Source organism: Phoenix dactylifera, chromosome 9 (assembly GCF_009389715.1).
Source record: "Phoenix dactylifera cultivar Barhee BC4 chromosome 9, palm_55x_up_171113_PBpolish2nd_filt_p, whole genome shotgun sequence".
Taxonomy (NCBI): domain Eukaryota; kingdom Viridiplantae; phylum Streptophyta; class Magnoliopsida; order Arecales; family Arecaceae; genus Phoenix; species Phoenix dactylifera.
In genome coordinates, this window is record NC_052400.1 from 85,355 (window position 1) to 111,356 (window position 26,002).

Here is a 26,002-nt window from a genome sequence, read left to right on the forward strand (position 1 = left end):
CAACATTTATCTATATATACCAAAATAATATGATTTGGATGTATCTTAAACATAGTAAGGAAATTTTAAGTATATTTGTGAATCATTGAAATAAATTTTTTATATACAAATTCTTTTTGTATTATACTGATCTGCATCAGGAACCAGGTTTTTGTCAAATACTCCACCCGTCTCTTAGTGCGTTGGATAACTATCAGCATATCTTATTCTTTATATACTCCTTTTTCAGAAAAATGTCTCATTTAATCCAGTTATTTACCATTCAAGCATCCCTTTCTTTATAAGTGCGCTCTCACAGTATATTTGCCATCCAAACATCCCCGTAGAATCTTAGATAAACAGTGTGAATCACCAAGTCCCTGGTCATATCCCTGAATGGAGACCCCAACTGCGTCATGTTCGTAGATCAACAGCCTTGTCATCCCTAGGCCCAGCAATTGTTCTTGACACTGGTGGCTTGGGGGCCTGCATCTGCAACCAAAGGCTCAGTTCTGAAATGGTTGAGCATGATATTAGGCAATACCAATCCGTTCAGGTCGGATAAAGGATAAGCCAAAAATCTGGAACCAAACCTATCTATTAAACAGGTAAACAATTCTGACCTAACCTAATCAATTTATTAAACAGTTAAATCTAACCCAGTTTACAATGGATTAAATCAAGTTAAAAGGGTTAAATGGGTTAGGCATTGCCACAAGAGATGCCATGTTGTTTAGAATACTCGCATTGATTCCTCATGGAGTCTCTCGGGGAGATTTTATTGGTTCTTCTGGATGCCAGACTTTCAGTTCAGTCTTTGAAAGGCAGAATCGAACAGGAAGGAGTGGATGAGTGCAAGGAATCTTGACGATCAAATGCTAATCTTGGGGAAGCTCCTCTTATCTGAAGATCCGGATGCTGGTATTGTATAGGGCCAGGCGCACACCTCGAGCAATGGTGCTGGGTTTCAATAAGAATGCAGGATTTTCCTTAACAGAAATAAGCTACAATGGATAATTCCTACTATTTGACAAAGACTGCACTTTTCCCATACCATTGATTGCCAGTATAGAGATTGGATGTGAACTCATTCAGAAAAATTATCATTTTCTCTTTTCTTTTCTTTTCTTTTCTTTTCTTTTTAAAAAAAAATGTGCACGTTGACAGTTTGGAAACCACAAAGGATTAAAAATTTGTTTTGAAATCTACAAAACCAATTCACACATAACTGCATTTCTGACCGTATCTCTTCTCTGCCTCAAACTTTGTAAATGAATGTGGAATAACGGTACAATTCAAAAACTACCCTCAACATGCACACCATATCCAATCTTTAAATCCCAGGAAATGAGAACTAAACAGATGAAACACCATCTTGATTAAGAGTAGCTACTTAATATTTATTACCTAATCTAAGCTTCAACTCTGCAGATTATCCTCAACTAAAAGCATAACCACTCTGTTGGTATGCCATGGCTTCAATTTCTGAATTGAAAGTAAGTGCTGTCTTGCATTTTCCTTGATAGCTAACTTAACAATGGAGATCTTTGCAGCATCAGTTTTGCAGTTGATGATACAGCGGTCAGTGCTGTAGCTGCCAGAGTTTCAACCGCCCCAAGTAAATTCCCTTGATTGCAAGAGTACAGTTGACATTCAGAGCATCACCGCTCACAGCAACGTAACCTAAAATACTCAATTACAGAAAAACATTAGCATGACTTTCAACTACATACGAATTTGATGTGGTTGACCGCCAGTTCCACTTCCCCAAGTTATGTATCTCACATAAGTTGGAGAAGTTCAGATCCACCAGCTGTTCCCACCTCAGGTCATTCCGCAGCACCTGTTCAAAATGCACAAGAAGCTCTAAATCACGGCAGAGGATAATATTCATATGTTCGTATTTTGTTGAATAGCATTATACGCTTATACTATTTTGACAACTTAAATAAGTAGAAGTTCATTGAATTATCTGATACAAGAACCAAACAGTTGGATATTACAATCTGCCAAATATATTTTTCCAGCATCAGCTGATAAACTGTCAGAGTCAATACAGGAAGTAGCATATTTGCTTATTTATAAACAATGCAGTATCTCAATGAGTAGAAAAAGAGACACCATTTGTACAATCTGCAAAGAGGCGCTGCATTTTGTGATTGTTATCAATTCATTTAAAAAAATTATTTGATGTACATACTGTATATTGGAGGAAGTTGAGGTATGGTAGCATTGAAAGATAAAAAGTGATGGGTTGAGCGTATCCAGCTTGGACAAGAGAGGGAGGCATCAATATGGGTTTCAAATCCAGGGAAGGGTCCAAAAACCTGTAGATCAACAGATTATGGCACAAGTGCCATTTCCAAACATCTTCTCTTGGATAAGCACAAATGGTAAAGGATCTGCAAAAAAGTTTGTCTTGACGGGAAAAGGATTGACATAGAGTTTTAGCTTTTTAGATCAAAGGCTGAGCTGGCCCGGCAAACCTAACAGATGTGCGAAGGCCTCTTCTTAAAGTAAAACTATGATAACAAAGGGAAAAATTAAATAAAATAAAACAAGTGCTCGTATTTGTCTTCCACTTTTAGGAAACCATAAAAACTTACTGGTTGCCCATAAACTGCAATGTATTAGCAAACAAACTGGAAATATTCTTTAAGAATGAAATTCAGTGAGAAAGCACTCTGCACCGAAAGACCATTATATGAACTACAGTTGCCTGATAAGGATAAATTATCACTGCTTCATTTGGTTTGCATCCATGAGCTTATCATCATGACAATTTTATTGTTCAGTATGCATAAACCACAAGTTACATTCCTTGTCATTGATGTTGCTACAGAAATTATTTGAGGCACAAGCATTTCAAAAATCTGTAGGAAAACCAATCTTTCTCCACTAAGAATAATTATTGTTTAAATTCAGCTGCTATTAAACCTTCTATAGTAAGTTAGTAACCCTAAAGAACTGCATTAAAAAAAAACATTAAATCAGTTCAAATTCCATCTTGCAACCATGATTTAATAAAACTAGATATTCTCTACATAAAGGGATAAAGCAATTAAGCAAACAAAAATCAAATCTTTCGAGTTTCAACTGACAGTAAATATATTTTATATGGCATAGATAGTGTTTAGCATGTCTAGAATAAGAAAAAGGTTAGCTCAAAACTAGTTCTTCTGCAAACAGGAAAAGAAATAGATGATCATTCAATACATCAAGCATATCAGTAAGCAGCATTAACGAAACCCATTAATAACAAGATTGACTGTGCATCATACCATGCAAAGATACAACTTCATCTGCCATGCCACTAGATTAGACATCAATGAAATGGGTTTTCTGAGAGATCAATGTTGTGACATAAAGTAAAGATAGAAGGTTGTACCATCAAATGCTATAATACGGCTCTGCTCTGAAAACAGAGAGACTAGATCACTTGAATTTGGTCAACTGAATTCTATCTAGAGAATGCTACCTGCTCCAGAATCTCATCTCTACCACTTACCCACTTCGTTACATACCACATATTAAAACGAAATTCTTTATCTCGACCATTTAATTAACACTAATATCTATTTTCTTTTCTTACAAAAATTAATATTTATTCAACAAGGAATAAACTTTTTCTCATTTTTCCGGTCACCATGTTATATGTTAGTTCAAAATTTAAAATAAGGGAGTGACAATATCAACGTTACAAAATCATGGACAAAAGGTACTTTGTGAGATTTTGGTGGGGAAGCTTGCAAGTCAAGTTTGTGGGGAGGCAGGTGTCGACCCAACCTTATGAGTGTTCGGACTATAATAGTTTTGAGGAACAGTTACTCACTTTTGACAGTTATACACTCCTAGAATGACCTAGAATAGGTCAGCTACATTCTCGTTGATCTATCATATAAAAGAATGATGAATTTGATGAAAACAATATTAAATGGAATCAGCATAGAGTGGATGACATGGTGAAGTGTCTCTGGGTTGCTATGCGACATATGCATATCATGATAGCCTGGGTAACTTATAGAACAATACAGATGCATACCATGACAACTTGGGGTAAATCTCACAAGAGAACAAATTGGCACTCCATGTTGGACAACAAGGAGGGTTCAAACAAACAAAGATGGTGGATGCAGTTGTGGATGACTACATCGAAGGAGGTGCGAGAGGTGCACCAATTGACAAATTGGGGAACACTATGAGAGATTGTTCTGGACTTCAACAAATATGAAAAGACCCTGATAAGAATTGGTGCTCTAATGTGCACCTGTCTGGGGAAGGGGAAAAATTTTAATCTAACATAGACAGAGTTTTCGATAAAGGATTTAGAAAAGTTTGTAATAACAGTAGGGATAGCTTTTAACACGTACAAAGTCAACCCTAAAAATATTAAGACAAGGCTTGATGGTTAAGGTTATCTGATTCTATTTTAGAACCATTACAAGCCTTAGGTGAGGTAAGAAGGTGTTGCCCAAGAAGACAACCCAAGAGGGGGGGTAAATTGAGTTTTGATTAATTTTCGATCAATTAAAAACTATGATTAGTAATTAACTAAATCTATCGCAAGCAAATTAGTTAAGTTACTAGATGAAGTGAATGAGGAGAGAGAGAGAATACAGCAACCAATACAAACACGAACCAATTTATAGTGGTTCGGAGCTAACCCTTGCTCCTACGTCCACTCTCCAAGCTTCACTTGGGAGTTCACTATAATCCCTCGGATTACAGCCAGTTGTTTTACAAGTTCACAACCCAACTTGTTGTTTTACGATATCACAACGAACTCGGTCGGTTTTCACAGGCTCACCGACTAAAACCACCCGATTGTTTTTCCGGGATCACAATCGAACCCTTACACCGTTGGTTTTAACTTCGGCTCACCAACAAACCTTAAAACCCTTGATTCAATCCCCTGATTGAATCAAGTGAGAAAACAGTTTGGGAAAAGTTACAAGGAAAGCTTCTTAATAAGCAAATATTAAACAATATGAAAAGAGAAGAGTTAGAAGCCTTCAAACAGAATTTGGAAGAGGAAGAAGGGGAGTCTCCTCTTTAAATGCGCTAACAATTTGATGTCAGAAGGAGAGACTTGAATGCGAAGGAAAGAGTTTGTTGGATGGAGTTCAATGCACTTCTTTCTTCTTTCTCTTGTATTTACCCTTGAGAGCCTTTGGTAGGTGGAAATCCCTTTTTGTTTGAATGGAATAGCTCTCTTAGTGTCTACTACTGTTCATTCTGACTATTTAAGCAGTCCCCATTGAAAACTAGCCGTTAGACACCAAATTGTAGCCGTTCTGCACATTCTGTAACTCCTGACAATGTATCCGTTGGGGTCGGAGTCGACTCGCTCGATCTGGAGTCGATTCGGCTGTTGCTGGAGTCGACTCATGCTTTACTGGAGACGACTCGCCCACTGGTCAGGATTTGAATTAAAGTGCTGTCCCGTTCTGGAGTCGACTCGGCCAAACCTGGAGTCGACTCGCCAATATTCGGAGATGACTCGGCCCTTTGGAGACGACTCGTTCTCAGGGTTCCAAAGATCTATTTTTCTGCAATTCTTTCTCGAGTCGACTCGGATCATCTTGGAGTCGACTCGGCTCTCAGAGCCCAAAAACTGATCCTCTGTCTTTGGAATTGAACTGCCTCGGAGTCGACTCGGATCGTCTTGGAGTCGACTCGGCTCTCAGAGCCCGAAGTTGGTTCTCTGACTTTTAGTCTTGCTTTCCTCTGAGAGTCGACTCGGACGTAACTAGGAGTCGACTCGCCAAACTTCGGAGTTGACTCGTAACCTTCTGGAGTCGACTCGGTTGCATGGTCTGAAATACATCGTTCTGTCTTTCTTCTGTTAACCTTAGGAGTCGACTCGGAAACGTCGAGAGTCGACTCGGAAACCATTGGAGTCGACTCGAAACCTTCTGAAGTCGACTCGCTGACAGGGTCTGAAAATCAACTTTCTGTTCTTCTGTCAGTTCTCAGTCGGAGTCGACTCGTAGTGTACCGGAGTCGACTCGAGCATGTGCCAGAACTTCTGAAACACTTGGAGTCGACTCGTAATCTTCTGGAGTCGACTCGAGCTTTAGACTTTGGTTCAAACTGAGTTCCTTACTTAACCAAAATATATTGAACCAAAGCTAGAGATACTTAAACATAAATTCACAAATATTTGCCTGAAACACTAGATTGAATTCATTAGTATAACATAAGATATACTCAAATGCTTTGAGCTCATCAAAATCAAATAGGGATATAATCAATCACTCCACAATCTCCCTCTTTTTGATGATGACAAAACATTGAGTATTTGTAAAGTGAATTGCTCAACCAATAGGAGATTTATAATAGAGTTTAGAAATGAATTCAAATGTCTAGTCATTTAATTTATCCAAAATTGAAAGGTTTGAAATAGTAAAACCTGAAATTAAAGCTCCCCCTTTCATTTGGAATTATATAAGCCTTCATATCATGCAATCAATTGTTTGGCTTATACGTTTAATGAATTTGCTTTCTTAATATTTCAGATTCTCCCCCTCAACATATGCATTCAATTTTGTTTGGGTTCTCTGAATTTTCTTTTAATGTCTTGAAGCTTTTGATCTTAAATTCTTACTTTCAGAGGGAAGATCTGACAATTTGTTCTTGAGTATGATTCAACTAATCTCCGAATATCCCTTGAATAGATTCTGGAAATTACTTCTTGAGGAGCCCCAATAGAGAGATAATGAGCCTCGAGGTATCGAATCCACTAAGAACAAATTACATTTTGCTTTAAGGTTGTTCTTTTTAGTGATTTCCTTTACATTTCAATTCATATTTACATTTTGCTTTAAGGTTGTTCTTTTTAGTGATTTCCTTTACATTTCAATTCACATATTTTCTCCCCCTTTTTGTCATCATAGCAAAAAGGGCACAATACATAGAAAAAAGTATTAGAACTCAAGAATGCACAATTTTGAAAGAAAATTTCTACTCATTGTATTAAATTCAAATTTGAGTACAAGTGTGATTACATATCAAAAGAGTCCTCAAAGGACTGTACATCATAAAAACAGATAAAAATACACTAATTTTTCTTTGTAGTGGAGGATGTGGCTCCCGTTTTCAGTCTATTCATTTGCATGACTAAGTTTATCCTCTCAGAGACGTTCCCTAGCTGCTCGATGATCTCCGAGGTGGCACTAGACTGTATCATGGTGAGCTGGGTCACACTTTCTTGGAGGGTGTCAAGCTTGGAGATCAAGGCATTTGCTAGTCTCTCTGCTCCCTGACTCTGGCTACCTAGCTCAATTCTGATGCTGTCTCGCATCTTCCTTGTGTCATCCTTCACATCGCTAATGTTCCAGTATTGAGCTTGAACTAGGCTCCTTATGTTGTAGATTTCCTCCTTCAGGTCTGCAACCATTTTGGACACAGTTGCCAAGGAGGGGACTATCTCGGTGGAGGAAGCAGTCTGAGGACCTCGTAGCTCCCTCAGCAGATCATCCCTCAGCTCTCCCACTATCTGCTGCCTCAACTCTCGGAGCTGCTCAGAAGATATCCTAACCTCCAAGGGCTGCTGCTGAGAAGGTGGGGCAGTGGAGGTGGAGGGCTCAGTATGGGTAGGACCAGAGGTAGAAGGATAGGTGGGAAGATCTGTATAGTGCTCCTGGTCATGGTCAGGGCTAGGGGAGTGGTGAGTGGTAGGGTCAGATGGTGTGGAAGTGGATGGTCTCTGTACCCAGACTCCCTCAACTCTATGAAAGCCCATACGATGGAGAGTCCCCTCACCCATGCGATCTGTGTGACGCAGTGAGCGAGAGGGTTCCCCCTCAAGAATAGGGACCTCTAACTTCCTAAAAATGAGAGTGAATAGCATACCGTAAGGGAGACTCAACCTAGGCTTATCTAGGGGTTCACAGATATATTTGTAGATGAGTTTAGGAAAGTTGATAGGAGTGTCCTGGAGTATATGGAACATCAAGGCTAGGTCCCTCTTAGAGATAAAGTCGAATCGGCCAGTTTTTGGAAAGAGAGTCCTAGAAATGATACTGAGGAGGAGCCACATTTCAGCTGAAAGCTGATTTGCAAACACTTCCTCTATAGGGGACTGAGGGGGTCTCTCTAATACTGCCGTAAGGGCCTCAGTCCTATCAAGGGGGTGACTGGAAAAGATCCCTTCTCGGGAGAGATGGAGGACTTGAGCAATGAGGTCCTCCGAGATGAATACAGAGACACCCGCTACGGTTCCCTGGATTCCACCACTACCTCGGGCTACAGTCCCATAGAATTCCCTAACTAACCCCGGGTAAATAGGGAGGTCTAAGGAACAGAATAACTCTAACCCTTGAGCCCTGAGACGATGCCCTAGGGTGATTCCTTCCTGGGAGAGGAAGTCAAAGTCGACTTTCCTCCCGGTGGAGACTGCCCTTCCGGCGCACGGACGCGAGGGAACCGGCCTAGGCGGGGAAGGAACCGGAGGTGGTGGCCTCGCGGGTTCGTTCCGAGCCTTTGACCGTCGCTCGGCGCCGCTCGCAGAGAGAGGTCTCTTCTAGGCATTTTTGACCTAAACACAGGGGAAGGACAAGAAAGATGGAAGAAAACTCGACGGAGATGACCTAAAATGGGTCGGAGACAAGGTCGGAGACGGCTCTAGGGCTTTTGAATAGTGGCGGCTAAAAATAGAAGTGGAGAAAAAATATTTCGCTTAGGGTTAAAAGTCGGATTTCCGACCTCGAGTCGACTCTGGTAAGTCGCGAGTCGACTCGACCTCGAGTTGACTCCGAAATATGCGCGAGTCGACTCGCCCACGAGCCGACTCCAAAATTTATTCGAGTCGATTCGAACTCTGGCACATAACCAAAATAAACTTGTTATTTCTGTGCCAAAAGAAAGAGTTATGGAACTATCAGAGATTTAAGAACTGATTTGATGATCATAGATAAGAAACCCTATGTCTAACATAAGCTAATCATCAAAATCAATGAATTAGAGGAGAGTATCACTAAAATGGATCAATCACTCCTAACCCTCTTCTAAGTATACAAAATCGATCTTCACTCAAGGGTTTTGTGAAGATGTCAGCAAGTTGATCATCAGTACAAACAAATTGAAGTGTCACATCACCATTCAGTACATGATCTCTTATGAAGTGATGTCTTATCTCAATGTGTTTAGTTCTTGAATGCTGAATTGGATTTTTAGTTAGATTAATGGCACTTGTATTATCACAGCTAATGAAAATTTTATCTTGTTTAATGCCATAATCTTCAAGTTGTTTAATCCATAAGATTTGAACACAACAACTTCCGGCAGCAACATATTCGGCTTCCGCCATAGATAGAGCAACCGAGTTTTGTTTCTTGCTAAACCAAGAGATTAAATTTTCTCCTAAGAATTGACATGACCCGCTAGTGCTTTTTCTATCAAGTTTACAACCAGCGAAGTCTGAATCAGTATACCCTATTAAGTTTATGCTTGATTTTTTAGAATACCATAAACCTATGTTTTTTGTTCCTATTAGGTATTTAAAAATTCTCTTAACTGCAATTAAATGTGATTCCTTAGGATTAGATTGGTATCTAGCACACATGCATACACTAAACATGATATCAGGTCTACTTGCTGTAAAGTATAATAAAGATCCTATCATACCTCTATACATCTTTTGATCCACTGATTTACCTGATTCATCTTTGTCTAGTTTGCATGATGAACTCATGGGTGTGCTGATTGGCTTGTTTCTATCCATATCAAACTTTTTAAGCATCTCCTTGATGTATTTGGCTTGATTGATGAAGATCCCCTCTTTAGATTGTTTGATTTGGAGCCCGAGGAAATAGTTCAGCTCTCCTATCATGCTCATTTCAAATTCACTCTGTATTAAGTCGGCAAATTCTTCGCAGAGGCGATTGTTAGTAGCACCGAAAATAATATCATCTACATAAATCTGTACTACTAACATATCTTTGTTTTTCTTTTTTAAAAACAGTGTTGTATCAACATTCCCTCTAGAGAATTCATGGTCTAATAGAAATTTGCTAAGTCTTTCATACCATGCTCTAGGGGCTTGTTTTAGACCATAAAGTGCTTTGTTTAGTTTATAAACATGATTGGAGTATTGATGATTTTCAAAACTAGGGAGTTGTTCTACATAAACCTCCTCATTAATATACCCATTCAAAAAGGCACTTTTTACATCCATTTGAAATAGTTTGAAGTCTTTAGAGCATGCAAATGCTAGTAATAATCTAATTGCTTCAAGTCTAGCTACAGGAGCAAAGGTTTCATCAAAATCTATACCTTCTTCTTGATTATAGCCCTTTGCTACTAGTCTAGCCTTGTTCCTAACCACAACTCCCTTCTCATCAAGTTTGTTTTTGTATATCCATTTAGTTCCTATTATTGAGTATTCAGTGGGTCTTTCTACCAAATTCCATATCTTGTTTCTAGTAAATTGATTTAGTTCCTCTTGCATAGCATTTACCCAATTTACATCATTTTCAGCTTCTCCAATGTTTTTAGGTTCTAAGTGTGAAACAAAAGCTAGGTGATTATTTAAGTTCCTAAGAGAAGCTCTAGTTCTAATAGGTTGTGATGGATCATCTAGTATTAATTCTTTAGGGTGACCGTATACATACCTCCAAGCCTTTGTAAGCCCATGATCATCAATTACCTCTTGGCTTGTTGAAGTTTCTCCAAATTGCTTTGGTTCAATTTCTTGTAATGTCATATCATCTAACTTTTTCTCAAGTATTCCTGCATCATCATCAAGAGCTACTCTCTTGCTAGAAGAGACATCATTAGTATCATCAAAAACAACATGTATAGACTCTTCAATAACAAGGGTTCTTTTGTTGAAGACTCTATAAGCCTTACTTGATGCAGAGTATCCCAAAAAGATACCCTCATCAGATTTGGAATCAAATTTACCTAAGTTATCTTTCTCATTATTGTGAATGAAACACCTACACCCAAAAACATGAAAATAGCTTACTTTGGGTTTTTCTATCTCTCCAAAGTTCATAAGGTGTTTTCTTTATAATTGGTCTCAGTAAGATTTTATTTAATATATGGCATGATGTGTTAATAGCTTCTCTCCAAAAATACTTTGGGAGGTCACTTTCACACAACATGGTCCTAGCCATTTCCTCTAGGGTTCTATTCTTTCTTTCCATAACTCCACTTTGTTGTGGTGTCGTAGGTGCAGAGAAATTATGATTTATCTCCTTTTTACTACAGAATTCATCAAATAGATGATTTTCAAATTCTGTTCCATGATCACTCCTAATAGCTATAACTGAAGCATTTCTTGCGTTAGTTACTTCTTTATGAAATTTCTTAAATGCAGAAAATGCTTTATCTTTATGAGCTAAAAACATGACCCATGTATATCTAGAAAAATCATCTACAATAACAAGACCATATTTGTTTCCACCAAGACTTATGGTTCTAGTTGGTCCAAATAGATCCATGTGTAGTAGTTCAAGGGGTCTAGTAGTAATGACACAATTTATGGATTTAAAAGAACTCCTAGATTGTTTGCCATATTGACATGCATCACAAATTTTATTTTTCTCAAATTTTAGTTTTGGCAAACCAATTACAGAATCTCTTTTGACTAATTTAGATATTGTATCCATACTTGCATAACCTAATTTACGGTGCCATAACCAACTTGCATCATCAACCTTAGTATCACTAGCTACTAAGCAAGGACTGTTTTTAGCAAGATCTTCAAGATCCACTACATAGACGTTACCACGTCTAATTCCTTTAAATACTAAGCCATTGTCAATTGAGTTGGTTATGATGCATAAAGATGGCTTAAACAAAACATCAAAACCTCTATCACATAATTGACTAACGCTAAGTAAGTTATGCTTAAGACCATCTACAAATCGTACATTATCAACGAAGGTTGAAGAGGTGATTTGTACTTTACCTATACCAACGATGTGACCTTGGTTATTGTCTCCAAATGTCACAGCACCTCCCTTCTTAGGCTCTAGGGTGAAGAATTGCTCCTTGTCATCCATCATGTGTCTTGAGCAGCCACTATCCAAGTACCAACAGTTTTTGTCGACCTTGGCTGCAAGACACTCCTACACAAGGAAATCATACAATCTTAGGTACCCAAGTTTTCTTGGGTCCTTCATGGTTAGTAACATTAGTTCCTTTTGGAACCCAAATCTTTTTAATCTTTCTTTTAATTTCAGATTTTTTGTGATTACACACATTAGCTATATGTCCTACTTTACCACAACGAAAACAAGTTGCATTTTTGGTTTTACTTTCTTCGGCCTTTACAAAAAAGTTTTTAAGAAATTTTTGTTTGTTGTTAGGCTTATACCCTAAGCCAGCTTTACTAAATACAGCTCTTTGACTATTAAGTATCATGTCTAGTTTTTCAGAATTAAAGGTAAACTTCTCAACTATAGGTTTATACTTTTCAAGTTCTTTTGTTAAGTTTAGCTTTTCTGTTTTTATTGAATTTAGATCTTTTGTAAAGTTATCTTTTAGAGTTCGGTTACTGTTTTTAAGTTCTGAAACTTCCTTAGTTAGTCTTTCATTATCTTTAATTAAGGTATTAGTTTTTTGAGTTAGCAATTGGTTGCTTGTTTTAAGTTCTAAGTTTTCCTTGATGATAGAGTTCTTGTCCTTAATTAATTTATCGTACTTATGAGTGTAAGATTGATTAGTTAATTTCAATTCTTTATTTTTAAGGTTTATTGTCTTATATTCATCCATTAATTTATTAAAAGCATTATACAATTCATCAAAGGTAAAATTTAAATATGTTTCGGATATTACCTCATTATCATTTGCCATGAAACAAAAATTTGCTTTTCCTCTTGTTCCTCATCCGATGATGATGATGATTGATCGAAGTCTGTCAAGGTGGTGACAAGAGCTTTCTTCTTCTTGTATTTGATGCTCTTCTTTAGTAAGGGACAGTCGATTCTAAAATGTCCCGGTTTCTTGCATTCATAGCAACCGGTTCCCTCACTTTCCCTTTCCTTACCTTTATCCTTGTTGTAGGAACTTGAGGGACCTCTCCTCTGATGAAAGGACTTCTTCCGATTGATGAATTTTCGGAACTTTCGCACGAGAAGAGCCTCATCATCATCTCTCTCATTGTCTTCTTCTTCGCTGCTGCTACTGCAAGATGGATCTTTGTTAGAAGAAGTAGATTTGAGGGCTATTATCTTTTTCTTATGAGAGGATTCTTCTTCGCTATGTTGTTTAATCGTGAGCTCATGCGTCATCAGGGATCCAAGAAGCTCCTCAAGTGGCAGCTTGTTCAAGTCCTTGGCTTCTTGGATTGCCGTTACCTTGGCTTCCCATGACCTTGGCAAAGATCGAAGAATTTTCCTGACAAGGTCACTGTTAGCATAACTTTTGCCAAGGCTTTTTAGACCATTGACAATATCAGTAAATCTAGTAAACATGCACGTGATAGTTTCATTAGAATCCATTTTAAATAGTTCATACTTATGAACTAGCATGTTTATTTTAGCTTCCTTGACTTGATTCGTGCCCTCGTGGGTCACTTCAAGTCTGTCCCATATCTCTTTTGCAGAACTGCAAGTAGAGACTCTATTGAATTCATTACGGTCTAAGGCACAATAAAGCACATTCATCGCTTTGGCATTTAGTTGTGCCCTCCTTCTATCATTGTCATCCCAATCTTTTTCATGCTTGGGAATAGTAATGTTATCTACAAAAATAGAAGGAATGTATGGTCTATTAACTATGATGCTCCAAATCTCATAGTTTTGGGCTTGGATAAATATCCTCATCCTAGCCTTCCAATAGGTGTAGTCGGTTCCATTGAAGAATGGAGGCCTATGGGTGGATTGCCCCTCAATAAGTGAAGATCCAAAAGGGGTTGTCATTTTGATCTTTTACTCTTTTAATAGAAGAGCTCCTGCTCTGATACCACTTGTTGCCCAAGAAGACAACCTAAGAGGGGGGGTGAATTGGGTTTTGATTAATTTTCGATCAATTAAAAACTATGATTAGTAATTAACTAAATCTATCGCAAGCAAATTAGTTAAGTTACTAGATGAAGTGAATGAGGAGAGAGAGAGAATACAGCAACCAATACAAACACGAACCAATTTATAGTGGTTCGGAGCTAACCCTTGCTCCTACGTCCACCCCCCAAGCTTCACTTGGGAGTTCGCTATAATCCCTCGGATTACAGCCGGTTGTTTTACAAGTTCACAACCCAACTTGTTGTTTTACGAGATCACAACGAACTCGGTCGGTTTTCACAGGCTCACCGACTAAAACCATCCGATTGTTTTTCCGGGATCACAATCGAACCCTTACACCGTTGGTTTTAACTTCGGCTCACCAACAAACCTTAAAACCCTTGATTCAATCTCCTGATTGAATCAAGTGAGAAAACAGTTTGGGAAAAGTTACAAGGAAAGCTTCTTAATAAGCAAATATTAAACAATATGAAAAGAGAAGAGTTAGAAGCCCTCAAACAGAATTTGGAAGAGGAAGAAGGGGCTTCTCGAACTCTGAGTCTCCTCTTTGAATGCGCTAACTATTTGATGTCAGAAGGAGAGCCTTGAATGCGAAAGAAAGAGTTTGTTGGATGGAGTTCAATGCACTTCTTTCTTCTTTCTCTTGTATTTACTCTTGAGAGCCTTTGGTAGGTGGAAATCCCTTTTTGTTTGAATGGAATAGCTCTCTTAGTGTCTACTACTGTTCATTCTGACTATTTAAGCAGTCCTCATTGAAAACTAGCCGTTAGACACCAAATTGTAGCCGTTCTGCACATTCTGCAACTCCTGACAATGTATCCGTTGGGGTCGGAGTCGACTCGCTCGATCTGGAGTCGACTCGGCTGTTGCTGGAGTCGACTCATGCTTTACTGGAGACGACTCGCCCACTGGTCAGGATTTGAATTAAAGTACTGTCCCGTTCTGGAATCGACTCGGCCAAACCTGGAGTCGACTCGCCAATATTCGAAGATGACTCGGCCCTCTGGAGACGAGTCGTTCTCAGGGTTCCAGAGATCTATTTTTCTGCAATTCTTTCTCGAGTCGACTCGGATCATCTTGGAGTCGACTCGGCTCTCAGAGCCCAAAAACTGATCCTCTGTCTTTGGAGTTGAACTGCCTCGGAGTCGACTTGGATCGTCTTGGAGTCGACTCGGCTCTCAGAGCCCGAAGTTGGTTCTCTGACTTTTAGTCTTGCTTTCCTCTGAGAGTCGACTCAGACGTAACTAGGAGTCGACTCGCCAAACTTCGGAGTCGACTCGTAACCTTCTGGAGTCGACTCGGTTGCAGGGTCTGAAATACATCGTTCTGTCTTTCTTCTGTTACCCTTAGGAGTCGACTCGGAAACGTCGGGAGTCGACTCGGAAACCATTGGAGTCGACTCGAAACCTTCTGGAGTCGACTCGCTGACAGGGTCTGAAAATCAACTTTCTGTTCTTCTGTCAGTTCTCAGTCGGAGTCGACTCGTAGCGTACCGGAGTCGACTCGAGCATGTGCCAGAACTTCTGAAACACTTGGAGTCGACTCGTAATCTTCTGCAGTCGACTCGAGCTTCAGACTTTGGTTCAAACTGAGTTCCTTACTTAACCAAAATATATTGAACCAAAGCTAGAGATACTTAAACATAAATTCACAAATATTTGCCTGAAACACTAGATTGAATTCATTAGTATAACATAAGATATACTCAAATGCTTTGAGCTCATCAAAATCAAATAGGGGTATAATCAATCACTCCACAGAAGGTTTGTTAAAAAAAAGGGAGGAATATAAAATTTGACATTTACTAATTAATGTTCCAAATTACTCTTACGAAGGGGTAGGTCCTGCGTGTAAATTGATAGGACGGTCAAAGACAGCAACATATATGTTGCAATTGCTCATCTATTCGTCAAACATTGTTTTCTCCAATAAATAATCCATTGTCATCTTTAATCACTCATGATAAGCCAGCTTGAGTGCTCATGATATAGCCAACCTTGTTCCCTTGATTTTTGTTTCTGAATCTTCACAAGTTCATCTCACAGAAAAATAATGATCATGTTTGGGAATTGAATATTAATAAAGCTAGTAACTTCAGACCTTTTGTATCTCTTTTTGGATCCACATGGGCAGAGAGCATTTCTGCTTATTGACCCGCTCTTCGCCAAATTAGGTCTTCCAACATCCAATGGTGTTAAGCCCATCAGTTTTTGCACCTACAAAACAAGAATAAGCTCAGTGTCTTAAAAAGTGGGACTTTTTATTTATATATCAGTGTCTTAAAGAATAGGTGGAAATCCCTTTTTGTTTGAATGGAATAGCTCTCTTAGTGTCTACTACTGTTCATTCTGACTATTTAAGCAGTCCTCATTGAAAACTAGCCGTTAGACACCAAATTGTAGCCGTTCTGCACATTCTGCAACTCCTGACAATGTATCCGTTGGGGTCGGAGTCGACTCGCTCGATCTGGAGTCGACTCGGCTGTTGCTAGAGTCGACTCATGCTTTACTGGAGACGACTCGCCCACTGGTCAGGATTTGAATTAAAGTACTGTCCCGTTCTGGAATCGACTCGGCCAAACCTGGAGTCGACTCGCCAATATTCGAAGATGACTCGGCCCTCTGGAGACGAGTCGTTCTCAGGGTTCCAGAGATCTATTTTTCTGCAATTCTTTCTCGAGTCGACTCGGATCATCTTGGAGTCGACTCGGCTCTCAGAGCCCAAAAACTGATCCTCTGTCTTTGGAGTTGAACTGCCTCGGAGTCGACTTGGATCGTCTTGGAGTCGACTCGGCTCTCAGAGCCCGAAGTTGGTTCTCTGACTTTTAGTCTTGCTTTCCTCTGAGAGTCGACTCGGACGTAACTAGGAGTCGACTCGCCAAACTTCGGAGTCGACTCGTAACCTTCTGGAGTCGACTCGGTTGCAGGGTCTGAAATACATCGTTCTGTCTTTCTTCTGTTACCCTTAGGAGTCGACTCGGAAACGTCGGGAGTCGACTCGGAAACCATTGGAGTCGACTCGAAACCTTCTGGAGTCGACTCGCTGACAGGGTCTGAAAATCAACTTTCTGTTCTTCTGTCAGTTCTCAGTCGGAGTCGACTCGTAGCGTACCGGAGTCGACTCGAGCATGTGCCAGAACTTCTGAAACACTTGGAGTCGACTCGTAATCTTCTGGAGTCGACTCGAGCTTCAGACTTTGGTTCAAACTGAGTTCCTTACTTAACCAAAATATATTGAACCAAAGCTAGAGATACTTAAACATAAATTCACAAATATTTGCCTGAAACACTAGATTGAATTCATTAGTATAACATAAGATATACTCAAATGCTTTGAGCTCATCAAAATCAAATAGGGGTATAATCAATCACTCCACAGAAGGTTTGTTAAAAAAAAGGGAGGAATATAAAATTTGACATTTACTAATTAATGTTCCAAATTACTCTTACGAAGGGGTAGGTCCTGCGTGTAAATTGATAGGACGGTCAAAGACAGCAACATATATGTTGCAATTGCTCATCTATTCGTCAAACATTGTTTTCTCCAATAAATAATCCATTGTCATCTTTAATCACTCATGATAAGCCAGCTTGAGTGCTCATGATATAGCCAACCTTGTTCCCTTGATTTTTGTTTCTGAATCTTCACAAGTTCATCTCACAGAAAAATAATGATCATGTTTGGGAATTGAATATTAATAAAGCTAGTAACTTCAGACCTTTTGTATCTCTTTTTGGATCCACATGGGCAGAGAGCATTTCTGCTTATTGACCCGCTCTTCGCCAAATTAGGTCTTCCAACATCCAATGGTGTTGAGCCCATCAGTTTTTGCACCTACAAAACAAGAATAAGCTCAGTGTCTTAAAAAGTGGGACTTTTTATTTATATATCAGAAGTAAAACATAGTTGATATTCAAAGTTAATGCTTATGGCAAAATGATCAATCACATTGGCACATAAATGTCAGGAGTTAAAAATCTACCATGCTGTCTAGTGTCAGAATGAAAAATTCAAGCACACACAGTAATATAGAGCTTTCTCCTAAAGTACACAATAGCCTCGATGATTACTTGATGCACTCAAGGATCAATCTTAGTTGATACTGTAGAATCTTCATTAGTTGCATCTGTAAAACCTAAATTTAAGGAAATAACAGATCATGAAACTACCCTCCCCCTAACGCACCCTCTGCACGCAGGAAAAAAAACACAGCATGGAAACAAATGAAAAATATGTGATGATGACATATCTTCTAGCAGAACTTGACCAGAATGGTCATCTGTGATTTGCAGAATAAATATAATCTCCATTTTAGATCTCCTTTTTTGAATTCAACCATTCAAAAAATGAGATTAATTCCAATCCAAATTGATCTACGACAAACTAACAATTTTATAGAGTTCTGGGATATTTAGTTGATTATTCTAACTAAATCCAGCTCCAAAATTACAATTTATAAGCAACTAAGAAGGGTCCATACAATTCTTGCATATGGTTAATGATACTGGATATCAAATAAGTACCAGCTGTTATAGACCTGTGGGTTGTTTCATCAAATCTGAATAACACAACGCAGGTTTTTACTTTTGATGAAGGCTCTGCAAAAGGACCATAGAAAATGATATGGAACAATTAATTTCAGCAAAATGCTTCATAATGTAAGAGCGGGAACAGCAGTCTTCTTAAACAGGATGGGTTATATGAAGTAGAATTTCAAAAAGATCAGAGAAAGAACCTGTCAATCAAGATAAAATTTGTCATTTTGTTCGAGGCCAACAACAGCTGAGGAAAAAAATGTAAGCAATCCTAGTCACATAATTTACATGATCGTATTTATCATTCCTTACCACAACTTGCCCTTAAAGCACTTCAATATGAAGCCAAATTTTTTTATTTTTAACAGAAAAAAGAGAGATAAGGATTGTATTATGACATGTCCGCTCATTCACTTTAAAAGAACAATAAAACAGGACTTCACATTTTCGATGGTAAAAGAATCAAAATCCGCCGTTTAGCCAGAAAATAACCGAAGAACAGGCCTCAACCTCCCTTTCGTTTTGAATAGGTTTTCTTGCAACAACATCTCCTAAATTTTGCCAAAAACAACGCAACACTGAGATCTTGGAGCCGTAAAATAAAAGATCCACTCCATATAGCATACAAGGCCATCCTGATAATAATAGTTCAAATTTCTTCAATTAAATATGTTAATTAATCGAAGCAGAAGTACCTCGTTAAAGTTCTTTGGCAATGGCTTTCCTTCCTCCTTTAACTTATCAATTTTCTTCTGGGCCTCTTTGGCCCACCTGTACTTCGCCAGTACCTCCTCAACGTCAGCTATCGTGCAATTACAATGCTTTATTGCATCACGTTTGTGGTTAGCTTGGAGATTCTACAAGTGCAACATCAAGTTCAAATAGTATCTCATATACAGAACAGCATAAATTCTAACAAAAACTAATCTTTTTAAAGAAAAAAGACAGAAGAATATTCTATTTCATCATACTGACGTCGAACCAAAGTTTGAAATTGTTAGAATAAGTGGCTCATATTAAGTGGTATTCTTATTTGAGTGGTACACTGGTATTCTAACGGAGCGGAGCGAAGCGAAGCGACGGGATATATTTATCTTTGGGATAATTATGTAATATTTTATTTTACCAGGGATGCTGATAGGGATTGGGACTCTAGGGTTAGGGTTTAGCTATAAATATCTTGTAACCCTTGTTATTTTGTGACAGAAGAAAAGTTACGGTCGTTTCGCTCCCGTGGACGTAGGCACATTGCCGAACCACGTAAATCCCTGTGTTCAATTTCTTCTTCCTCTTCCTCTCTCAATTCTGTGCATTGTTCTGTTCGCCGTTTGGATCCTGTATTTTCCGCAACAATTGGTATCAGAGCATCAGGATTCCGTGGGTGTTTTCCTTCACGCAAGGAAGAGGAGTTTCGGCGTCTTCTGCTTCACGTGGGATCTCAGGCGCTGTTCCCAAGCCGTGGGAGGGCACGTAAGAGGAAGGGATATAGTGTTTTCTATTCCCTTTCACGTGGAGTAGGGCGCTTTCTCCAAGGCGTCTTCTTCCCCAAACTCCCTTCATCCCGTGAGCGTTCCCTGGTGTCTGTGGTGACTCCCGTGGAAGAAGGGGAAGAAGGCCTGTCGCGCCGCCGCCCGCATCCTCGCGCCGCCGCCGCGTGAACAGATCCGGAGGAGAAGAACCTCCGTCGCGGAGAAAGGGGGAGGCCCAAACCTCCATCGCCGAGAAAGGGGGAGGCCCAAACCCCGTCGCCGATCGGCCGCAAGCGAGGAGAAAGATCCTCCCATCCCGTAGCGCCGCCGCACGCCGGATCCGGAAGAGAGGAGGCCTGATCACGGTCCGGCGCCACCGTTCGTGGCCGGAACCAGAGGAGATCGACACCCCGTTCGGATCGCCGTTCGGAGGAGAAGAGGAGGCCACGTGCACGGTCCTCCCGTCACCGTTCGCACGCCGCCCGCACCAGATTTGGAGGAACCGCCGCACGATCCGAGCAAGGAGGAGGAGGAGAGCGTCTCCCTGACGCTGTCTGTGGCCGGAGAAAGGAGGAGAAATCTCTGCCGCGTCTCCACCAAAGCCGCGCATCAGATCCAGGGAGAAGGATCTTTGCCACGCGCCGCCGTCTGCCTTCGCCCACCCGTACGTCACCGTAGACGCGCGAGGAGGGGAGTTCTACCGTCGCTAGCTCGCGTTCTGACCTAGGAGAAGAGGGGCGTTTCTGGTATTTTTTTATTTTCATCAGATCCTATTTTCTATAATTTATTTTGCAAAAAGATAAGATTGTAGGGATGTCTTCTGCAAAGTTCGATGTGATAAAGTTCGATGGAACTGGAAATTTCGGGCTATGGCAGAGGAGGGTGAAGGATCTGTTAGTATCACAAGGTATGGTGAAGGCCTTGTATGGAAAGAAACCAGATGACATGGGTAATGCAGAGTGGAAGGAATTGGAGGCTAAGGCTGTTTCAAATATACGACTTTGTCTGGCTGATGACGTGATGTATCATGTCATGGACGAGGAATCGCCGGCAGCAATTTGGTCAAAGTTGGAGAGTCGGTACATGTCCAAGTCGTTGACGAACAAGCTCTATCTTAAGCAGAAACTGTACGGTCTTAAGATGATAGAGGGTGCTGATTTAAGCCAACATATCAATGTGTTCAATCAGATTATCAGTGATTTGCAGCGAGTTGATGTGAAGTTCGAAGACGAAGACAAAGCGTTGATGTTATTGCATTCTTTACCTGCTTCTCCTACGTACGAAAATTTGGTTACAACTCTGACGTGGGGAAAGGAGACCCTAGAGTTAGAGGACGTCATTGGAGCCTTGCTAGGTTTTCATCAGAGGAAGAAAGCCAGTGCTGAGAGTTCTCAAGGAGAAGGCTTAGTGGTGAAGGGTAACCAGGAGCGTGGAAGAAGCAACACAAGGAATGGATCAAATCGCAGTAAATCTCGGTCTAAATCCAGAAAAAAGAAGAGCATAACGTGCTACAAGTGTGGAAAACAAGGTCACATAAAGCGGAATTGTCCTGAGAAAAAGAAGGGTAAAGATGATGACAGATCTGAAGGGTCCAAGTCTGCAAATATAGTGAAAGAAGATACAGAGAGCAGTGATGGTGATATACTTTCAGTTTCGTCCAGTTCAGATCATCTCGCGGATTCTTGGATTCTAGATTCAGCATGTTCCTATCACATGGCGCCCAATAAAGATTGGTTTGATACCTACAGGTTAGTTAATTCTGGTTCTGTTTTGATGGGTAATAATGCATCTTGCAAAGTCATTGGAATAGGGAATATCAGAATTACTATGTTTGATGGTGTGGTTAGAACGTTGTGTGATGTTAGACATGTTCCAGATTTGAGGAAGAATCTAATTTCATTGGGTACCTTAGACTCTAACGGGTTTTGTTACAAGTCTCAAGGTGGAGTAATGAAGGTTAGTAGAGGTGCTATGACAGTGATGAAGGGGCAGAAAGTAGCAGGGAACATCTACAGGTTGATAGGGACTACTGTTGTAGGTGGAGTTGCTGCTGCAGAATCTGAGTCTGATAATACAGTCTTGTGGCATATGCGTTTGGGTCATATGAGTGAACGTGGTATGCTGGAACTGCATAAAAGAAATTTCCTGAAGGGTGTTAAAACTTGCAAACTGGATTTCTGCAAGTATTGTGTTCTTGGAAAACAGAACAAGGTTCAATTCAAGACTGCCACGCACAAGACAGAGGGTATTCTTGACTATATTCATACAGATGTTTGGGGACCAGTCAGAGTAGCATCACGGGGTGGACATACATATTTCGTAACTTTTATTGATGATTTCTCGAGAAAGGTCTGGGTGTACTTCATGCAGCACAAGTCAGAAACGTTTGCCAAGTTCAAGTTGTGGAAAGCTGAAGTAGAGAATGAGACAGGGAGAAAGATCAAATGCCTCAGGTCAGACAATGGGACTGAGTACACAGATTCAAAGTTCATTGAGTTTTGTGAGCAGCATGGGATTAAGAGACACTTCACAGTACGCAAGACACCTCAGCAGAACGGTGTGGCGGAAAGGACGAACAGGACTATAGCTGAAAGAGCACGGTGTCTTAGGTTAAATGCAGGGCTTGCAAAGAACTTCTGGGCAGAGGCAGTGAATATGGCATGCTTCTTGATTAACAGGTCACCTAGGGCAGCACTAGATGGTAAGGTTGCAGAGGAGGTATGGACAGGTAATGAGGTAGACTACTCAAGTTTGAGAGTATTTGGATGTCCTGCCTATGTGCATATTCCTAGTGAGAAGAGGTCAAAGCTAGACCCGAAGTCTAGACAGTGTATCTTTCTGGGGTATCAGAAAGGGGTGAAAGGGTACAAGCTTTGGGATTCGAAGGCAAACAAGGTGGTGATCAGCAGAGATGTGGTTTTTGATGAGAAAGCCATGTTGAAAAGTACTCAAGAAGAAGAGAAGCAGATGCCAGAAAGTTGCACCAGCAATAAGCAGGTGATGCAGGTAGAGTTAGAGAGTTCTGTCAAGAAAAATAATGTTCAGGGTACAGAGACTTCTACCTCAGCCGATCAAGAGCAACATAATATAACCACAGACAGACCCAAGCGTACTATCAAGCCACCAACTAGGTATAGTTTTGAAGATTTGGTTTCCTATGCATTAATCACTAGCAGTGGAGATCCTACTACTTTTCAGGAGGCAGTACACAGCCAGGAGAAGAGTAAATGGATGGGTGCTATGATGGAGGAGATGGAATCTTGGAATAAAAATCAGACATGGAAGTTGGTGGAGCTTCCAAAGGGGAAGAGAGCGATAGGATGCAAGTGGGTGTTCAAGAAAAAGGAAGCAGTATCAGAAAAAGAAGGGAAAAAGTTCAAGGCACGTCTGGTAGCAAAGGGATACTCACAGAGAGCTGGGATTGATTATGATGAGATTTTCTCCCCAGTGGTCAGACACACTTCCATCAGGGTAGTGTTGGCATTGGTAGCACATTACAATATGGAGTTAGAGCAGATGGATGTAAAGACAGCTTTTCTTCATGGTGAGTTGGAGGAGCAGATTTACATGCAGCAGCCAGAAGGGTTTTCAGAACCTGGACAGGAGCACTTAGTCTGTAAATTGAGGAAGTCACTTTATGGGCTAAAGCAGTCTCCGAGGCAGTGGTACAAGCGTTTTGACTCCTACATGATTCGGATTGGCTACAGAAGATGTGAGTATGACTGTTGTGTTTATGTGAGGAGCCTTGATGATGGTTCTTTTATTTTTCTGTTACTGTATGTGGATGATATGCTAATTGCTGCGAAGAGTATAAATGAAGTCAACAAGTTGAAGATTTTGTTGAGTAGAGAGTTTGATATGAATGATTTGGGCGCGGCCAAGAAGATTCTTGGGATGGAGATTCGCAGGGACAGAGATTCCAGAAAATTGTGGTTATCTTAGGGTAGTTATATACAAAAGGTGTTGGAGAGGTTCAGCATGGGTAATGCGAAGCCAGTGAGCACACCTTTAGCGAATCATTTCAGATTGTCTACCTCACAGTGCCCAAAGATAGAAAAAGAAATTGAAGACATGTCAAAGGTTCCATATGCTAGTGCAGTGGGGTGTCTGATGTATGCTATGGTTTGTACCAGGCCGGATTTGGCGCATGCAGTTAGTGCAGTGAGCAAGTTTATGGCGAATCCAGGGAGACAGCATTGGGATGCAGTCAAGTGGATTTTCAGATACTTGAGGAGTACTACAGACCATGGTATCATGTTTGTCAGACAGCAGGATGATCCTTCAGTCATAGGGTATGTTGATGCAGATTATGCAGGGGACTTGGATGACAGGAGGTCGACTACAGGCTATATATTCACTCTTGCAGGAGGGCCTATCAGTTGGAGGTCCATGGTACAGTCTCTAGTTGCACTATCTACGACTGAGTCAGAGTATATGGCAGTGGCTGAGGCTGCCAAGGAAGCATTGTGGTTAACGGGATTAGTCAAGGAGCTGGGTGTTCAGCAATGTGGAGTTCAGTTGCATTGTGACAGTCAGAGTGCGATCTATTTGGCGAAGAACCAGGTGTATCATGCGAGAACCAAGCACATAGATGTGAGGTATCACAAGATCAGGGAGTTGGTTTCTTCCGGTGACATATTGCTTGAGAAAGTTCACACTTCTGAAAATGCAGCAGATATGTTGACAAAACCCGTTACTGCAGACAAGTTCAAGCATTGCTTGGACTTGGTTAACATCTCTAGATGCTAGAGAGGATGTGTTCCAACCTACCAGCGTCAGGTGGTATCCCAGGTTATTTTTTCTCCTAAGGGGTGAATATTCGCCAAGGTGGAGATTGTTAGAATAAGTGGCTCATATTAAGTGGTATTCTTATTTGAGTGGTATACTGGTATTCTAACGGAGCGGAGCAAAGCGACGGGATATATTTATCTTTGGGATAATTATGTAATATTTTATTTTACCAGGGATGCTGATAGGGATTGGGACTCTAGGGTTAGGGTTTAGCTATAAATATCTTGTAACCCTTGTTATTTTGTGACAGAAGAAAAGTTACGGTCGTTTCGCTCCCGTGGACGTAGGCACATTGCCGAACCACGTAAATCCCTGTGTTCAATTTCTTCTTCCTCTTCCTCTCTCAATTCTGTGCATTGTTCTGTTCGCCGTTTGGATCCTGTATTTTCCGCAACAGAAATTACATAGAAGTGTGCGTAGTATGCATTTGACTGATAAATTAGCAGAAAATTCCTTTTTAAGGAAAAAAGGTTTTTTTTTTCTTTTCTTTTTTTTTTGGGGGGGGGGGGGGGGGGGGGGGGGGGACCTCTCCCGTTGGATCGATGGAGCCAAGGTAGCGAAGGATGGCGGTGTTCTTCTTGAAATTCTCGGACATGGCGGCGCTGCTGCGCCCCACCTCGAACTTCCTGAAGGATCCCAGCATCCGCGCCTTGTCCATCTGATCGGCGAATTCTGCAGCCGCCCGCCCCATATCAACACCAGGCCACAAATCAAATCAAATGAATCTATAATTACAGCGAGAGAGAGAGAGAGAGAGAGAGGCTGACCGATGAGGGAGAAGGAGGAGGAGGACTTGGAATCGGCGGTGGATTTGCCGGTGAAGACGCCTTTGATCTTGTCGAACCATCCGACGCTCTCGACGCGGGAAGTGGAGGAGATCGATCGGGCCAGGAGGCGGGGACGGAAGGAAAGGAGAAGTGTGTGAAGCGAGTGTCGAGAGCCCATCTCTCTCTCTCTCTCTCTCTCTCTCTCTCTCTATCCTCCCCAACTTCGTTTGGTCTTCTGCTGCCTGCGCGTCTTCCAGTTTTTCTCCTCCTCCGTGCGCTTCTCTCTGGTTCGGAGAATCGGAATTCGGAAATGGAGCACGGACCGACACCGACCGGCATCGGTTTACTGGGCCTTTCATTTCGCTACTCCACTGGGCCGGATTTGGACCTCGAGCCCACGTTATGCTATTTATTTGCACAATGTTATGATCATAGTGCATGTATGAGTTGATACAAGTAACCAAGAAATATCAATTATGCCATTCACC

At 40.7% G+C, this 26,002-nt stretch overlaps 1 protein-coding gene across 4 annotated transcripts; it reads right to left on the reverse strand.

Moving 5' to 3' along the window:
• Positions 1-1,061: 1,061 nt before the first annotated feature.
• LOC103714694 (protein translocase subunit SecA-like) lies at positions 1,062-25,997 on the reverse strand. 4 transcript variants are annotated; one of them, XM_039129716.1, is made up of 6 exons: positions 25,515-25,993; positions 25,274-25,419; positions 19,183-19,344; positions 17,671-17,786; positions 1,765-1,822; positions 1,062-1,662 (listed from the first exon to the last, which is right to left on the reverse strand). In XM_039129716.1, exons 1-5 carry the CDS (start codon positions 25,690-25,692, stop codon positions 1,804-1,806), a joined length of 621 nt encoding a protein of 206 aa, XP_038985644.1. In that variant the 5' UTR covers positions 25,693-25,993; the 3' UTR covers positions 1,062-1,662; positions 1,765-1,803. The 4 variants fall into 4 exon arrangements, 3 of the variants coding, with proteins under 3 accessions (XP_038985644.1, XP_038985643.1, XP_038985645.1); XM_039129717.1 differs by lacking the exons at positions 1,062-1,662; positions 1,765-1,822 and adding exons at positions 18,476-18,550; positions 18,688-18,734 and having other exon boundaries at positions 17,669-17,786; positions 25,515-25,997; XM_039129715.1 differs by having other exon boundaries at positions 1,062-1,822; positions 25,515-25,992.
• Between the last annotated feature and the right edge of the window lie 5 nt (positions 25,998-26,002).

Bases quoted from the DNA above. Each gene is read 5' to 3' on its own strand.
- LOC103714694 (XM_039129716.1), bottom strand. From the start codon at position 25,692: ATGGGCTCTCGACACTCGCTTCACACACTTCTCCTTTCCTTCCGTCCC. The intron at 19,345-25,273 runs GTCCCCCCCCCC...TTGCACTTGTAG, and splicing joins CCATCGATCCAACGGGAGAG to AATCTCCAAGCTAACCACAA. The intron at 17,787-19,182 runs GTACTTCTGCTT...CTTGTTTTGTAG, and splicing joins TGCCAAAGAACTTTAACGAG to GTGCAAAAACTGATGGGCTC.